General features: G+C 42.6%; 1 protein-coding gene across 7 annotated transcripts in view; it reads left to right on the plus strand.

Moving 5' to 3' along the window:
• AP4S1 (adaptor related protein complex 4 subunit sigma 1) overlaps positions 1–17,980 on the plus strand; it is a 52,650-nt gene that overhangs the window by 17,490 nt on the left and 17,180 nt on the right. For 2 of the 7 annotated variants that reach the window (XM_084875161.1, XM_084875162.1), the window contains exons 2-5: positions 5,903–6,101; positions 10,522–10,608; positions 11,385–11,453; positions 16,382–16,569. In XM_084875161.1, coding sequence (XP_084731287.1) covers positions 5,964–6,101; positions 10,522–10,608; positions 11,385–11,453; positions 16,382–16,569 — 482 coding nt within the window. In that variant the 5' untranslated portion in view covers positions 5,903–5,963. Of the gene's footprint in view, positions 1–5,902; positions 6,102–10,521; positions 10,609–11,384; positions 11,454–16,381; positions 16,570–17,814; positions 17,957–17,980 lie in introns of those variants that run through there. The other 5 variants (XR_014794206.1, XM_084875160.1, XM_084875165.1 and 2 more) reach the window with 5 other exon arrangements.

The following is a 17,980-nucleotide window of genomic DNA, read 5'->3' on the forward strand; positions in this document are numbered from 1 at the left end:
CACTAGATGGCTGTTGTTGTGTTGGCTGTTCTCATTTTTTTTTTTTTATGTGACAATCTAAGAGAAAAGAGGTCAGTGTCTCTGACTAAATAGTCAAATATTGCATGCTTTAAAAATTCCTGCATCTTGACCAGTGTGGCTCAGTTGGTTGAGCTTCGCCCCATGTACCAAGAGGTCTCTGATTGGATTCCCAGTCAGGCACATGCCTGTGTTACTGACGTGATCCCAGTACGTGTTATGCAGGAGGCAGCCTATGATGTTTCTCTCTCATCAATGTTTCTATCTCCCTCTCCTCTCTTTTCCATCTAAAATCAAACATTTTTAAAAAATTATTGCAGCACAGTAGTTTGCTTCTTGCAGCACCCTGGTTGAAAATAACTGCTATGGGGTGACAGGTTTTGTAGCTAGAGTGATGGGTTCTTAGGAAGGATAAGCAGCTTTTTGTGGTTAGAAAGAGGGGATTGGCATACGCATGTAAGGCTTTACTGAGGAAAAGGTGCTCTGTTATAATAACATTGGCCAATGCTCCGTTTCTGAGAGATTACATATAATTATTCCTCTAATCCTTACAACCCAGAAGGTAAGTACTGTTACTTTTCCCCTTGTACCCCAGACTGAGTACAGGAAGATTTAAGTAACTTGACCTGGGAAATGAAGCTAGTAAGTAGTAGAGCCAGTCGAGTTCCATGTAGTTCACATGAGCTTTTGACGGTTATATTGTACTAGAGACCCAGTGTAAGAAATTCATACACTGGGCGGGGAGTGGGGTCCCTCAGCCTGGCCTGCATCTTCTCGCGGTCTGGAACCCCTCGCTCCTTACTGCCTGCCTGCTCGCTGCCCCTTATCGCTTGGCGCGCTGCTCCTTAGCACTGCCACCGCTGCTGGGCTCTCCAGCCGTGAACCTGGCTTCTGGCTGAGCAGCACACCCACCACCAAGGGGCAGCTCCTGCATTGAGCATCTGCCCCCTGATGGTCAGTGCACATCATAGCGACCGGTTATTCTGGTTGTTCTGCCACAATGGCCCCTTAGACTTTTATTATATAGACTAGAGGGCTGGTGCACGAAATCTGTGCATGGGGAGGGGGTGTCCTTCAGCCCAGCCTGCACCTCTCCAATCTGGGACCCCTTGAGGGATATTCAACTGCTTAAATGGGCAGTCAGACATCTCTCTCACAATCCAGGACTGCTGGCTCCCAACCGCTTGCATGCCCGCCTACCTGACTGCCCCTATCCGCTTCTGCCTGCCAGCCTGTTCACCCCCTAACTACTCTCCTGCTAGCCTGATCAATGCCTAACTGTTCCCCTGCAGGCCTAATTGCCCCTAACTGCCTTCCCCTGCCAGCCATCTTGTAACAGCCATCTTGTGTCCACATGGGGGTAGTCATATTGTGTATTGGAGTGACGGTCAATTTGCATATTACTCTTTTATTAGATAGGATGAGTACCAAACATTCTCTTTGTGGAAATCTGCTTTCTAACTCGGGGATTTTATTTCAATCACTTTCATGAAACAAATAAAAAGTTTTTTTGTTTCATGTTGCTTGAGAGAGAGAGAGAGTAACTAGAAAGGATGTTAGTCATCACCAAATACCACTTTCATTTCTAGAAATTTGATACCCTACTGTTATCATGCAGTGAATTGTTTGCTATTTCCAAAATTAGTTGTGCAGTGGCATTAGAAAAGAGAACATTGATTTCATTGTTCCCAAAGCTACCTGACATTGATATTTATTAAGCTTAATTGAACATTTATTGACACAATGCATGAGTGAGGCAAAGAGGCAGTGTGGTAAATTAGAGACAGAATTTGTGTGAGTTGGAGACCAGAATTCAGGACTTCACAATACATCTCAGATGATCAGTTTTCCCATCTGCAGAGTGAGAGATGGCAGATACGTGCATATGTTGCCACACCCTGCTTTCTAACCATGACTGGCATTGCTAATAACTCATGGCATTCTTTTCTTCTGAACCCAAAACAGCTCCAGACTCCTTCCCAACACAGTGCCCGAAACAATGAGTACAGTTAGTCACCACGGGCACCCATGTTGAAATCTATTTGTCATCTTTGGATATGACAATCTATGAGGACTTTTCCAGTTCTAACTCCCAGAAATACACCATCCGGAATTTGAAAGCTGTGCCCAATTCGATATGTACTTTGGTCTTTCCCTGTTCTCTAGGCATTGCATTTACATCACATAGGACCTGGGGCTCTGATGTGTTCATCCCCTACTGTGAGGTCCCCTCCCCCGCCCTCTTCCCCTTCCCCAGACAGCCCCATCTGGGCCTTCAGGTCTCTTGCGCTGTCCCCATTATGAATGCTTTCCCAGGCAGGTTTCCCTTTTCTTCTTTGCACATTCATTCACGCTCTTGGGTGTGGAATCTCAATTCCTGGCTATCAAAACGTCTTCCTGTGTGTGTTGTTGAATGCAAAGACTTTATAAAGAGAGGGAGTTCATACCTGCTCCCTGACCACTCCCAGCACCTGTCGGAGCGCATTCTGTATTTCGTAATTGATTTCCCTCCTCACTCAGGAGAGGAGCCTAAAGCGTTCACCTTCAGTTCTCAAACATGGGCTTGTCTCTGAATCTCCACACTGTACGTTTGGGCGTTGTTTATTTTATAATACAAACAATTTATTCATTTTGTGTTCCTTTTATTACCACTGTGTAATCCTACAATTACATATTGTGTAATCATGAGCATGCAAGAAAGTGTTGTATTCAAAATTTTAGATGATGTCAGCTACTATTTTCAAGACTTACATCCTAATAAGTATGAATTCATCACGTCCTTGTATGTCCTCCTTGGTCTTGAAGTCAGTGGGAAGGATTGCTGTGCTTTGAGGTGGGACCAATGTGACCCCTCGGTGTAGCATCTCAGTGGGATCATTTTACATCTTTTACCGCTCAATGCAACCAGCGCAGTTAAAGGCAAAGCCCTAGCCATGAGTTCCTTTGAGACAATGTGTTTTTCTTTTACATGGCAGCTAGTACCCAGGGTATGGGATTGTAACTTCTAAGATTCATAAAGAGAGTTTTAAAATAACTTTGCTGAAAGGGAATAAAAGAAAGGGCGAGCCGAAACCGGTTTGGCTCAATGGATAGAGCGTCGGCTTGGGGACTGAAGGGACCCGGGTTCGATTCCGGTCAAGGGCATGTACCTTGGTTGCGGGCATATCCCCAGTGGGGGATGTGCAAGAGGCAGCTGATTGATGACTCTCTCTCATCGATGTTTCTAGCTCTCTATCTCTCTCCCTTCCTCTCTGTACAAAATCAATAAAATATATTTAAAAAAAAAAAAAAAAGAAAGGGTGGTCATCTTAATTTACTAGTCATGTGTGATAATTTACTAGGAATAATTTTGTCAGAAGAGTAAAAGCACCATGTAATACCAAATGACTAAGCAGCATAAAGTATGTTGTCATCCCACTGACAGTAGTGAGCATAGCATTCTGGGAAAGGGGGTGAATGGCCACAAGTGGCCCCCTGACACAGGCAGCTGTGTCGCCTCCTCTGAGCTGGTCTACATGACATCCTGTGTTCACACTGAACGAACACAGCAACCGAACGTGTATTTAAGAGCTATTGTGAACCTCGGTCTTTTGCACTGATTTTCACAGACAGTATAAAATGTGAATATGATATTGTCAGATGAGCCAGTGAGGCAACTCGGACGCTCATGATGAAAGGTCTGGCCATTAGTCAATATTGTACTTTTTTGCAATTGATTCTTTCAAAATCTATAATAGGTGCAAAAGGGACAAACCTAAGTTTCAGTACAGCTTAGTTAGAAATGAAGCCATAGCATGAACTCCTGAATGATAAGGATCGTGTGTTTGTCCTCTAAGCTGGGCTTCACCTCCGGCTAAATAATCCGGGACTTTGGGTGTCTTACTCCCTGAACTTCAATTTGCTGGTCCTTAAAACGGGATAACAGAAGCACCTGCCTCGGGGAATTGTGAAAATTCAATAATATATGCACATTGCTTAGTACAGACCTTACAGGATTTGTTATAGGGTCCTATTATTACGGTTGCTACTACGACTACTGCTTCCAACATTAAAGGAAAAAAGCTTCACTATAGATCTTGTCTCCATTTTCCATAAAATAGTTCCTATTTTTTTAAATATATTTTATTGATATTTTACAGAGAGGAAGGGAGAGAGATGGAGAGCTAGAAACATTGATGAGAGAGAAACATAGACCAGCTGCCTCTTGCACACCCCCGACTGGGGATGTGCCCACAACCAAGGTACATGCCCGGAATCGAACCTGGGACCTTTCAGTCCATAGACCGACGCTCTACCTCTGAGCCAAACCGGTTTTGGCAATAGTTCTTATTCTTTAGCATGACTTCTAGAGCCATTATCATCTTATGTGAGCAGCTCAGTTTCCTGTGATGGTTCTTCCTGCCCCCTGAACCAGAACCATTGAACTAACCAGAGCTTTCATATCCCTGCTTTCCTTGTCCCAGAGTCACTTCCACTAGATCATTGTTAAGGACTCCCCCCCCCCCCAAAAAAAAATACATATATATATATATATATATATATATATATATATATATATATATATATATTTTTTTTTTTTTTAAATATATTTTATTGATTTTGTATAGAGAGGAAGGGAGAGAGATAGTCAGAAACATCGACGAGAGTCATCAATCAGCTGCCTCTTGCACATCTCCTACTGGGGATATGCCCACAACCAAGGTACATGCCCTTGACCGGAATCGAACCCAGGACCCTTCACTCCCCAAGCCGACGCTCTATCCATTGAGCCAAACTGGTCTCGGCCCAAAATATATTTTTATTAATTTAAGAGAGGAAGGGAGAGGGAGAAAGAGAGATAAACATCAATGATGAGAGAATCATTGATCGCTGCCTCCTGCACACCCTCTACTGGGGATCGAACCCGCAACCTGGGCATGCGCCCTGACCAGGAATCAAACTGTGACCTCCTGGTTCATAGGTTGACGCTCAACCACTGAGCCACACCGACCTGGTTGTTAAGGACTTTCTAAGTGCCCCTACTTTGAGAAGCCTTCCAACACTCCTGTGAGGTGCCTTGCCCCTCCCATCTGTACCAGCAGCTTCCCTAGGTGTGAAGATCAGACATCATTACTTGTGGGGGCTGTTTCTCTGTTTTCCGGGACCCGTGACCCACGTGGAAAACGACAGGTTCCTGAGTGGAGGAGCTGAGGATTAAGAAATTAAAGGGGAAAAAAGAGACCAGAAGCAGAAATAGAGACAAGCTGGGACCCGGGTGGGGGGCTGTCACTCTGATGGAAGGACAGTCACACCACCACAGCGCATTTATTTATTTCCAAAAGAATAAAGGGAGGTTTCCCTGAAAAGCTTAGAATCAAAGGAGTCTTGGGTGTGCCCAGGTCCTATTCCTTCCCTCATTTCTGGGATGTAGCATATCCAGACTTGGGTAAGTCAAGGTCCTATTGGTTCCTCATTCCAAGCACGTGCGTGGGTAAAGATAAGAAATCGGTACTGATAACAGTCTACACATTTGGGGGAAACACGTTCCCAGGGCGTGGCTCTGCCTTGAGTTCAGCTGATGATAATTAAAGGTCGTCCGTGTGCATTCCCGGGGACCCTCTACAGTTACTTCATCTCCATATTCTTCTGGTGCTTGACACATCAGTCCAATAAGACTGGTGAGTCCATGGGTGAAACGTGAGAAGTACTGTGGATACTAAAAATACCTTTTGGAAGATAATGAATGAACATTTATGTTTATTAAAACCTCATTTGGTTCATAGTAGTGAAGACCAATCACATCAGAAGACATTTTTTATTTACTTCTGGTTCATCTGTAGGACACGTTTAATATGATCCTCTGTGAAAATTGATCTTACCTTTCTGTTTTTCTTTCATCCTTCAGGTTCTAATTATAGCCACCTTTGCCATAACTTTATATTTGGAAAAATACTGGCCAGGAAAAAATGATCAAGTTCTTCCTCATGGTGAATAAACAAGGGCAGACACGCCTGTCTAAGTACTACGAGCACGTGGACATTCACAAGCGCACCCTTCTGGAAACGGAAGTTATCAAGAGCTGCCTCTCCCGATCCAGCGAACAGGTGAGTTTCCCGCTCTCTGAGCTCTGCCTTCAGCTCAGCAGTGGCGTATCTGTCTTTGCTGTGTCTCGGGGAGCATCGTTTTCTTTTAACTACATTCTTGCAACAGCTATTAGGGAAAAGAACCAGTGAAATGAAGGCTGAAACATAGCTCTCCTTACATCCCTTTAAGGAAAATAAAAACAAAGCAAACCAGAAAAAGTCTTGGGTTCATATTTGTCTCAACATAACGTGGAAGTGGCACCTCAAACTTGTTCCTGCTCATAGACATATCTTCTTTTTTTTGTTCATATGAGTTCAGCCCTTGGACCTCGTAGGAGTACTTGTAGCAGCTGGTTTTCTTTAAGCGGAAAGTTGCAGATCAGATGGCCAGTACAGAGGTAAACACTCAAAGACACACTTTGTGCCAGAGAATGATAATATGATTCTCATGTATGGTGCAGTTTTTCTCTGCTTATTAGTTTTGTGAATTTGCCACCGATATAATACTGGAACTAGTGATTTTAAAACAAATCTGGTTAGACCTGTATTCTTTTACTATATAGATAGGAGAAATTGGGAAGTTAAAAAAGAAAATAAGAAAAGAAACAACAAATCCATTCATTCTGCCAAAATTAAGGTTAAATTAAATCATTAAAATGATTTTAAAATGGGAATTTTTTTTAAACTGAGTTTACGTTTACAAAGAACTTTGATTGGATAATTACTTAATCCAGGCCCTAAACTTTGACTCCATTGGAAATCACTGAACAAACTAAGACAGAGTCAGAAAGCTTGTTTAAAACACCCATTCGTTTTGCCAGTTCTCCATCTCACTGCCCAGATAGAAAGCCTGGCTGTGGGAACCATAAAATATTAAGCTACATCAGTGCTTCAGAAGTTAATGCGTTGGAACTGTTTCCCTTGTCTTCTAAATTGATTTTCCATTTGGAACATTCAAGAGTTTTCTTTGAATTACTCCTCTGCCTGCCTTGGTACACCTGCTTTGCCTCGTTGCCAGAGGAAACAGAAACTATTAAAGAACTATGTTAATAGCCACTTAATTTAAGTAAAGGTAGGCACACTCCAGAAACACTAATGCTTAAATCTTCCTATAATTTTAACTCTATAATTTCCAACACCCCTTTCACTGATAGGTTATTCTTTTTAAATATGTGCTTTTGAATAAATATACTCTTGGATATTTTGAAGCACTCTAAATTATTTTAGACTTTAATAGGAATCCACTGGTGTTTTGTCAAAATCATCCCCAAAGTAGCACAATCTCAGCTTAGTTTATATTTTATCCTCAAAGTGCTTTGATACTTTTTAAAAATGCGTATATTTTTTATTGATTTCAGAGAGGAAGGGAAAGGAAGAGGGAGAGAGAGATAGAAACATCAATGATGAGGCCTAGCTGTTTTGGCTCAGTGGATAGAGCGTCAGGGTCCCGGGTTCGATTCCGGTCAAGGGCACATGTGGGCTCGATCCTGAGATCAAGCAGGAGGCAGCCAATCAATAACTCTCATCATTGATGTTTCTATCTCTTTCCCTCTCCCTTCCACTCTGAAATCAATAAAAAATATTCTTCAAAAAAGAAGCATTAATGATCAGCTGCCTCCTGCATGCCTCCTACTGGGGATTGAGTCTGCAACCCACACACGTGCCCTGACCCAGGAATTGAACTGTGACCTCCTAATTCATAGGTTGATGCTGAACCACTGAGCCTCACCAGTTGGGCTTAATACTTTTTTTTAATGTCAGAAACTTATGAGAAGCTTTGAAAATGTTCCTCAGTTCATTCAAATAGATTGTGTTTCCTTGAAAGATCCAACAGAGCACAAATCACCCTGGCTCTACAGTTAGCCAAAGATTGCAGAATGATCCTGCACTTATTACCTTTATCCTAATCCTATTTAATAAAATAATAATATGCAAATTAACCATCACTCCACTATACCCACCAGTCACGCCCACCAGTCAATCAGGAGCGAATATGCAAATAAACCCAATCAAGATGGCTACGGCCACAGAGAGCAGGAGGGAGGCTTGGGTTTCCCCGGCAATGGAGGAAGCCAAGCTTTCCAATGGCCCTTGCCAGCCTAGGCCTCCACTCAATGCTACAAAGTTTCAATAACAGAAGATACATAAATCCAAACAGAAATCGCTGCAACCACGGACCTGGAAATAGCAGGAGGCTAGGATTGCCCCCTTCCTCCCCCCCCCCCCCCCCCCCCCCCCCCCCCCCCGCATCACAGCTTTCCACACACCTTCGCTGGCTGTAGACCTCTGATTAAGGCTACAAAGTTTCAATTATAGAAGATACATAAATCCCAACAGAAATGACTGCAGCCATGGAGCAAGCAGGAGGCTTGGCTTCGCTCCAGGCTACCAAGTTTCAGTTGTAGAAGGTAAATAAACCCCAGATACCAGGGCCTCTGCTTGGGTCACCAGGGGGCGTGGCTGGCCTGCAAACCACCACAGGCCTCTCACCCAGGCTGCCCCACACCCCAAGGGAACCCCCACCCTGATCCGGGACACCCTTCAGGGCAAACCAGCTGGCCCCCACCCATGCACCAGGCCTCTATCCTATCTAATAGAAGAGTAATATGCAGATTGACCATCACTCCAACACACAAGATGACTGCCCCCATATAGTCAAAGATCCTACCCCCATGTGGACACAAGATGGCTACCAAGAGATGGCCAGCAAGGGAGGGCAGTTGGGAGGGACTCGGGCCTGCAGGGGAGGGCAGTTAAGGGTGACCAGGCCTGCAAGGGAGGGCAGTTAGGGGGCAAACAGACTGGCAGGGGAGCAGTTAGGCATCAGTTAGGCTGGCAGGGGAATTGTTAGGGGCTGATCAGGCTGGCAGACAGAAGCAGTTACGGGCAATCAGGAAGGCAGGCAGGCAAGCAGTTGGGAGCCAGCAATTCTGGATTTTGAACCTTGGATTGTGAGAGGGATCCCAGGTAGGAGAAGGTGCAGGCTGGGCTGAGGGACACCCCCTCAACCATGCACAATTTCGTACACCAGGCCTCTAGTTTTCTTTTTATTTCTTAAATATATTTTTATTGATTTTTTACAGAATGGAAGGGAGAAGGATAGAGAATCAGAAACATCAAGGAGAGAAACATTTATCAGCTGCCTCCTGCACACCCCCACTGGGGATGTGCCTGCAACCAAAGTACATGCCCTTGACCGGAATCAAACCTGGGACCTTTTAGTCCGCAGGCCAATGCTCTAACCACTGAGCCAAACCGGTTTCGGCCAGGCCTCTAGTTTTAAATAAAAACCTCACCTCCTCCATTTTATAATTTGTCAAGTGGCTTCAATGGAATAAATTCCATGATCAAAATGTGCAGCTTCAATCTCAGGTGCATCCAGGCAGCCAAGAGCATTTTCAGTGCAAAAAGCCGTACAGCTGATGCTCAATCACGTTTGGCCAAGCACACCCGAAGTCCAAGGCAGCACTGTGCCTTCCTTAGCTCCCCCGTTCCTTTCCATGCATTGCCATCCCATTATCCTTTGTACGAGACTGTAGGAGAGAGAGAAATGGACAGGGAGTTGTTTTATCCACAAGTCAGGGATAGTAAGCTAGTTATGAATTCATATGAGGCAGTGCTTACAATGAAAGATGTGTCTAGCATTTGCCACACAAAAACCATCTTTATCTTTTCTTTATTTTTTAAAATATATTTTTATTGATTTCGGAGAGGAAGGAAGAGGGAGAGAGATTGAAACATCAATGATGAGAGATAATCATTGATTGGCTGCCTCTTGCCTGCCCTCTACTGGGGATCAAGCTCACAACCCGGGCACGTGCCCTGCCCATAATCGAACCAGGAACCCTTCCATCCACAGTCTGGCGCTCTCCCCACTGAGCCAAACCAGCTAGGTCTCAAAAGCCATCTTTAAATTGTTTATAGAAGAGTCTACATTGATTCTATGGAGCTAGGAAAAAGAAATAGAGGTTTATTTTATTTTTTGGCATCGGTGTCTGCTACATATATTTGGTTCTTCAGTATTGTTAAATAGTATAAAACTAAATCTTTAATTGTTTCCCAAAAGACCTAGGGGAGGTGAAAAGAAGAAAACGTTGTATTGGGTTATTTTCACATTCCAGACAGTTTAAAATGCTGAGTATTCAGTAGTGTTGTCTGCTGAGTTTCACAGAGAGCCCGCCACGGAGTAAGAAGGAGCACAGGTGGGAACCCGAGGGAACACGGAGCCTTTGTTCCAAGACCACCTCCTTCCTCCCAGTAGAGATGCTTCCAGTGTCTCCTCAATATTGTGAGGAGAGACCCACAAAGACGTGACATTTTAATGTGTATTTCTAAGAATGTGTTGACAGGTACTCAAATCAGAAGCTTAAAAACTATGCAAGCCATTTTGAAGAAATCCACTTCCACCAGAGGAATTAATATGTAATTGTGTTTTTTCTAGTGCTCTTTCGTTGAGTATAAGGATTTTAAGCTGATCTATCGGCAGTATGCAGCCCTGTTCATCGTGGTTGGAGTCAATGACACCGAGGTAAGATAGCAGGAGAGCCTCTGGAAGATGCAAGGAAGTTACATATAAAAACAGTCTGGTTTTTATTCCTCCTTCCATTGACATTTTCTTCCCTGCTTGCCTCTCTAAGAATTACCTCGGCTCTTTTGCAGGATTTTGGTTTCTATCAGGGCTAGGGAAAGCTGTGTGGGAGGAGAAATACCCTGAGTTTTTATTGGATTAGATGAGCAGCTTGTAGAGAAGCACGAAACCACAGAGGCCTTCCTCGACCCAAAGCAATACTGGTGTCCTGCCCTTGCCCCATGGTGCACACGGGGGCAGTTCAGACAAGTGTGGTGGCCAATCTATTGTGGCATTAAACATAGGCTGACATATCAAAGGCCCCAGCAAACTGTGACTATGATTCTGTTGTGATTATGTCTCCTGAGATTTAAGTTCACCTTTTCAGAAATGTCAGGCCCAGAACAACAGCACCTGTGGCCATGGACTCTCCGAAAGAGTGATCTAAAATACTTTGAAATCTCAGTGTTTTATCTGTGGAGGTAGCTTCCGCATCTTCACAAGTGGAAAAGTGATGGCAAATGGAAACTGAAAAATTGCTTCAGCCAGTTGGTGAAGTCATTGAGTGGAGCTCAGAATTCTGCGCTAGACTCGGTCCGGTTTCAGTCCAGCTAGATTCATTACAGACACTTAAAAAAACCTTAGCAGTTACAGTTTTCTACATTTCTCCTATTAATAAACTTCTTTTAAACAAGTGAGTTATAAAGCTGTTTTGCATCCTTCCTTTTTTATTTCAGAATGAGATGGCGATTTATGAATTCATCCATAACTTTGTGGAAGTTTTAGATGACTACTTCAGCCGAGTGGTAAGTCTAATGCTTAAAAGGGTTTTCGTCCTCTGGCCAATTTTCCAGAAATGGTTCTATATCAAGAGCATGTGTTAATATAGAGCTCTAATATGTAAACGTTAAAACTCAAATGATGGCAGACTTTCTTTACCTTTCCTTCTGGCTCATGCAGAGTGTTCTGAACCTACTAGTAGTTCTTAATAAAGAACCATTTCTACAAGACTAAGAACGTTTTATGTATTTCTCAGTTAAGAGATTTTGCCATCTAGTTTTCTCTCTCTTTTCTTTCTTGTGCTGCCCCTTGTACAATACAAGGTATCTTTTTAAGTCATGGAAATTAAATTAAATTAAATTAAACTCTTGCTTTGAAGATCAAAACCAACTCCTCTTAAGGAATACATGAGTTCCTTTCCAACAGTTCTACTTAAAAAAAACAAAAACAGCTATATTGAAATGTAACTTACATACTATACAATTCACCCTCTTAAATATATAATTTTTAGTATTTATGTTATCTGGTATACAGAGTTGTACAACCATCACCACAATCAATTTTAGAGTATTATATAACCCCAAAAGAAGCACAATACTCCTTAGCATTTCCCTCCCACTTATCTGTCTCCACCTGCTCTAGGCCCTAGGTAGTCAGTAATCTATTTTCTGTCTCTATAAGTTTACCTATTCTATAGTTTACCTGTTCTAGACATTTCATATAAATAGATTTGTACCAAGAAGATTAACATGACCCCCACACAACGATGACATGCAAATTCCTGAATAGAATTGTACAACATCTGGTCTTTTGTGATTGGCTTTTTTTTTTTTAACTTAACATTTTCAACATTTATCAGTATTGTAGCATGTATTAGTAATTCTTTCCTTTTTATTGACAAATAATATTTCACTATATGGCTATACCACATTTTGTTTATCCACTCTTCAGTTGATGGGCATTTGGGTTATTTATGTAAACATTTGTGGACACATTTTTGTGTGGAATCATCTTTTTGGTTCTCTAGGGTATATACTTAGGATTGGAATTGTTTGATCATATGGTAACTCCATGTTTACCATTTGATTGGTGTGGCCACTATGAAAAGCAGTATGGAGGTTCCTCAAAAAATTAAAAATAGAGTTAACATATGATCCAGCAATCCACTTCTGAGCATTTACCTGAAGAAATCCAAAACAGTAATTCAAAAAGATATATGCACCCCTATGTTCATTGCAGCATTTTAACAATAGCCAAGACATGGAAGCAACATACACTGAGTAGCCAGATTATTATGATCTCTGAATACATAATAATCTGGCCACTCAGTGTATATCCTATATAATAAAAGGCTAATATGCAAATTGATGCAAATTGTCCCCTTGACCAGGAGTTCGACCAGCAGGCTGGCCGGCCCACCGCCCATGCCCACTCCCCCTGGTCAGGCTGGCTGGACCCTACCCATTGCACAAATTCATGCACTGGGCCTCTAATACACACACACACACACACACACACACACACACACACTGAGTGGCCAGATTATTGTGCGTTCAAAGATCATAATAATCTGTCCACTCAGTGTTAGTGTCCTCTAATAGATGATTGGATAAAGAAGATGTGGCACATATACACAATGCCATATTACTCAGCCAAAAAAAGAATGAAATCCGCCCAGGGAGTGTTGCTCAGTGATTAAGCATCAGCCTGTGAACCAGATCCTGGTTTGATTCCCTATCAGGGCACATGCATCCCCAGTGGAGGTTGTGCATCAGTGATTCTCTCTCATCATTGATGTTTCTATCTCTCTCTCCCTATCTCTTCCTCTTAGAAGTCAATAACAATGTATATATTTTTTAAAAATCAGTTGTCCATAAATATAAGTATTTATTTCTGGACTTTCAGTTCTGTTCCAATTATCCTTCTGTTTATCCTTCTGCCAGTACCACATTATCTTCCTGATGTTAGATTTGTAGTTAGTTTGAAATAGTCTTTTAAAAGAATCAGTAAAGATGTTTTACTCTGTACGTAGGCCTTCCTCTGCCTTGGTTAGACATTCTTGAGAAGTAGAGGTAGCACAGGATGATTTTTTTGAAAAAATATATTTTATTGATTTTTTAAAAGAGGAAGGGAGAGAGATAGAGAGCTAGAAACATCGATGAGAGAGAAACATTGACCAACTGCCTCTTGCACACGCCCAACCGGGGATGTGCCTGCAACCAATGTACATGCCCTTGATTAGAATCGATCCCGGGACCTTTCAGTCCGCAGACCGACGCTCTACCCCTGAGCCAAACCGGTTTCGGCTAGCAGAGGATGATTTTTCAAAGTTGTTTTGTTTATTACATTTTGCTTTTATTTTTTTAAATATATTTTTATTGATTTCAGAAAGGGAGAGGGAGAGATATAGAAACATCAATGATGAGAGAGAACCATTGGTCGGCTGCCTCCTGCACGACCCATCCTGGGGATCAAGCCTGCAACCCGGGCATGTGCCCTTGATGAATCGATCCTGGGACCCTTCAGCCCACAGTTCGATGCTCTATCCACTGAACCAAACCAGCTAGGGCTCATTCTCCTTTTAAATAAAATTCTTAGGAAGGAATTGTTTCCAACTTGCTTTCCTAAGAGAGTGAGTGAAATCCACAGTTAGTAATACTGAGTGTACTAAAGCCTGCTCAGGCCAAAACTCATGGTAACAAGTTATATCTCAGTCTCACTCCTGATGCCAGAAGTAGCATTTGGCGGGCTCCTTCAGGGACAGTTATCTGGCCTGTCTTCCCTGCGGTTGCAGGTCTCAGCCTGTGGCTCTCGGACGAGCAGCCTACTGGTAATCATCGCCTGGGAACTTGTCAGACAAAACTCTGGACCCACCCCGACTACTGGATTAGAAACTCTGGGTTAAAGTCCAGCAGTTGGTGTTTTAACAAGATTTCAGGTGATTCTGGTGCATGCTTACCTCATGAGGCTTATGACCCGCCATTTCCTGATTCAGATGTTGGAGCTGGGAAGCGGCCTAGTGGCTTTCGACACGGTAACGCATCTAACTAGGAAGGGATTGGTGGCCTCCAGAACTGGAGGAGGGCAAGAGGTTGGGCCATTCCGGATGCTGGCTTTGAGGGGACAGAGAGCATTGAGGCTGGCTTTAAAATTCATCTTTGTATTCATTGTTCGGAGAGAGTACTGTCAACCAACAGTATCCAAAAGAACTTTTCAGCAGCCATAGAAATGTCTGTACTTGTGGCTCTTGGACACTTAAAATGTGATTAGTGTGAATGAGGAACTTTAATTTTGTTTGGTTTTAATTTAAATCGCCACATAAGGCTAGTGGACAGCGGAACTCTACCTCCGAAGGACAGCTCTCTTAAGACAGGCTGGTCACAAATCAAAGTCTGTGATTCCGGGCTGGCCATGATTAGATTAAGGGAACACCTACCAAGAAGAATATAATTTCCCAAATTGGCAATGTTTTAAACTGGGAGACTAAAGAGTGGGTGCAAGCACTATAATTTCTAAAGGGTTTAAAATAATTATTGTTATATTCAGTAACTGAGCATAAATAGCATGTTGCTGAATTGGCCTGTAATTCTAGGGAGAGTCAGTGACCACATAAGCCATAGAGGTAAAGAGCAGAATTTAATGTAAACCTGGTGATTTTACAGGACTTGGAGGACTCCGGCTTGGGATGACAGTAGTAGCAAAAAGAAGGGAAAGAGGAGGGAAAAGAGTACGATAGGAGAGAAAATAGAAACTGTCCCACTCATGGAGAATGCCTTGTCATCTAAAATTATTTTTAGGTTTCTGAGTTTTGAACATTCTTTCTGGGACTATTTTTAATCTTAGAGTATCCAAATCTTAAATTTGGAGATCAGTCTCATGCTGCTGTCTGGGCTGAAAGAAGCATCTGCGCATCACATTTCAAAACAAAAGGCCAACTCACTCAGCTGTAACAGAGGCGGTTCACAAAAGCCGAGGAGCAGGGTTGTCAGTGCTGCCTTTGCCAAACTAAGTCCTTTCAAATATGTATTTGGCTCTTTGCTTATTTTTTTCCTCTATGAATATCTATATTCATTGAAAAAAAATTAAAAATACATACAAGCAAAACAAAGGGGAGAAAATCATCAGTAAGCCCATCACTTATTGGTAAATTTCTTTATATATATATCAGGTAAGGGCCATGGGCAGGAAAACAGTTATGTTTATACTAGTGGCCCAGTGCGCGAAATTTGTGAACATGGGGCGGGGCAGGGAGGGGAGTGTCCCTCAGCCCAGCCTGTACCCTCGGCAGTCCAGGAGCCCTCCGGGGATGTCCGACTGATGTGTGGATGGGAGAGGCTCCTGCCACCACCACTGCGCTCACCAGCCGTGACCCGGCTTCTGGCTGAGTGGCACTCCCCCTGTGGGAGCACACTGACCACCGGGGGGCAGCTCCTATGTTGAGCGTCTGCCCCTGGTGGTCATTGCACATCATAGCAACCAGTCGTTCTGCTTTCGGTCGATTTGCATATTAGCCTTTTATTATATAGGATATATGGGGTAATTCTGTACATACCATTCATATAACTTGCTTTTTATTCAACAATATGTCAGTACTTAGGTACCTGCATTGTCATTTCTGTATCTGCTATAATTTTTTTAACTAGCCCCCCTAATTTTCAATAATTTGCTATTATAAACATTACCCTGAATATCCTATCACACATTGTTGTGCCATTATCTAATTATTTCCTTAAGATAAATTCCCAGGAGTGGAATTGATGGATGAAAGGGTATACACATTATTAAGGTTTTTTATAAACCTATCAAAATTGCCTATCATCTGTAAAAGTTGAGTTTGTTTATCCCCTCTATGTTCTAAGGATAACTGTTCTAGTCTATAAATGCAGCCCCCCTTTTTTTAAAATCTCAATCCTAAGCTCAGGGCCTTTCCGTTCTCACACTTCTGTGCCCATAGCAGCTGCTCCCACTGCTTCCAGGTGTGCGGCAGAGCAGCCCTAACTCTGCTAAGTGCATTCTGTCCCGATGTCTCATTCTCATGCGTGCACTCTTTTCTCTTCCAGAGCGAATTAGACGTATCCTTTTTCAATGCCGTGAGTCAAGCTTTCCACAGTATTTGGCAAAACACAGGCTAGTCTTTATTAGGTAAGTGCCATGGTCAGAAAAAGGTATGCAGAATCTAGAATCCAGAATGCTAGTGACCCACGACCAGAACATAACAGCCAGAGGTACGGGAGCTTTGCAGAAACACCCCTTTTTTGCAAAGACAGTTCTTAAGGTTTTTGTATATTTCAGACAAGGCAGTTCTGTGGTAGTAGTTACAATAACTGTTATGTATTAATTTAACTTCTTTTAAGTATATAGGATCGACCTTTTTAGAATTTAAATAACAAAAGGTGCTTGGTCCTTGTAAAAAGAAAGGATTTTCATGGCTCCAGGTATAAATCTCCGGAAATTTTCCACATGGTCAGAATAAGATCTTCAGGGATGATAATCCAGAGGGTTAAAGAAATTGCCTGGCTCATATTTATTTCCTTTTATAGCAGAGAATGCTCTCCTTGTCTTCCTTCTCTTCTCCCTTTTATTTTTTCTAAATTTATCTTTATTATTGAAAGTATTACCTACGTCCCTCTTTTTTTCCCATTGACCCCCCTTAATCCCATACCAGCCTTCCTCCCCACCAAGGCCTTCCCCACACTAATGTCTGTGTCCATGGTTATGCATATATTCATATAAGTTCTTTGGTTAATCTTTCCCTACCTATTCCCCCCACCCCAGCCTTCCCTCTGAGATGTTCCATGCTTCTATATCTCTGGGTCTATTTTGTTCGTCAGTTTGTTTTCTTCATTAGATTCTTCTCCCTTTTAAATCAAAAGGCTTCAACCCCAAGCATGATTTGCTTAGAGGCCTGCAGGCCTGCAGACTTGGGCAGGAGCCCACCGGGCATGTGTGAGTGCTCTGGAGGGAAGCTGTCTTTCACTTGAAAGCAATAATAAGAGAGTCCTCTGAGAAAACATCAGGCTTGAATCTAACATAGTTAACACTAATTATAACAAATAGATATTAATTATAATGTGCTTATGTATATGTTGGTATACATACATTTAGACATGTGTGCCCAGAATCAGGATATTCTGAAGAAATAGACGTTTACCTTTAACTAGTGATAGAAAATGTCATCCTGTTGATAAACTTCATTTGCAGGCTGAATTTGGAAGCCTCTTTAAATTAATTGGGGAAAATCTGCATGCCCTCTAACAGCGAGTGACCTGAATCTAGGACCCCTTTGACTTAAGGGGACCCGAGACCAGGCTGCATATCAACATGTAACATTCATTTTAACTAAGCCCTGTAAAGCAATTCAAAATAAATCTCTTCCTCCTCGTACAGGGGAATAAGAAATTGCCTTTTGCCGAAACCGGTTTGGTTCAGCGGTAGAGTGTCGGTCTGCGGACTGAAAGGTCCTGGGTTCAATTCCAGTCAAGGGCATGTACCTTGGTTGCAGGCACATCCCCCGTAGGGGGTGTGCAAGAGGCAGGTGGTCGATGGTTTGGCT

Source organism: Pipistrellus hanaki (assembly GCF_964339955.1).
Source record: "Pipistrellus hanaki genome assembly, chromosome: 1".
In the NCBI taxonomy this organism is placed as follows: Eukaryota; Metazoa; Chordata; class Mammalia; order Chiroptera; family Vespertilionidae; genus Pipistrellus; species Pipistrellus hanaki.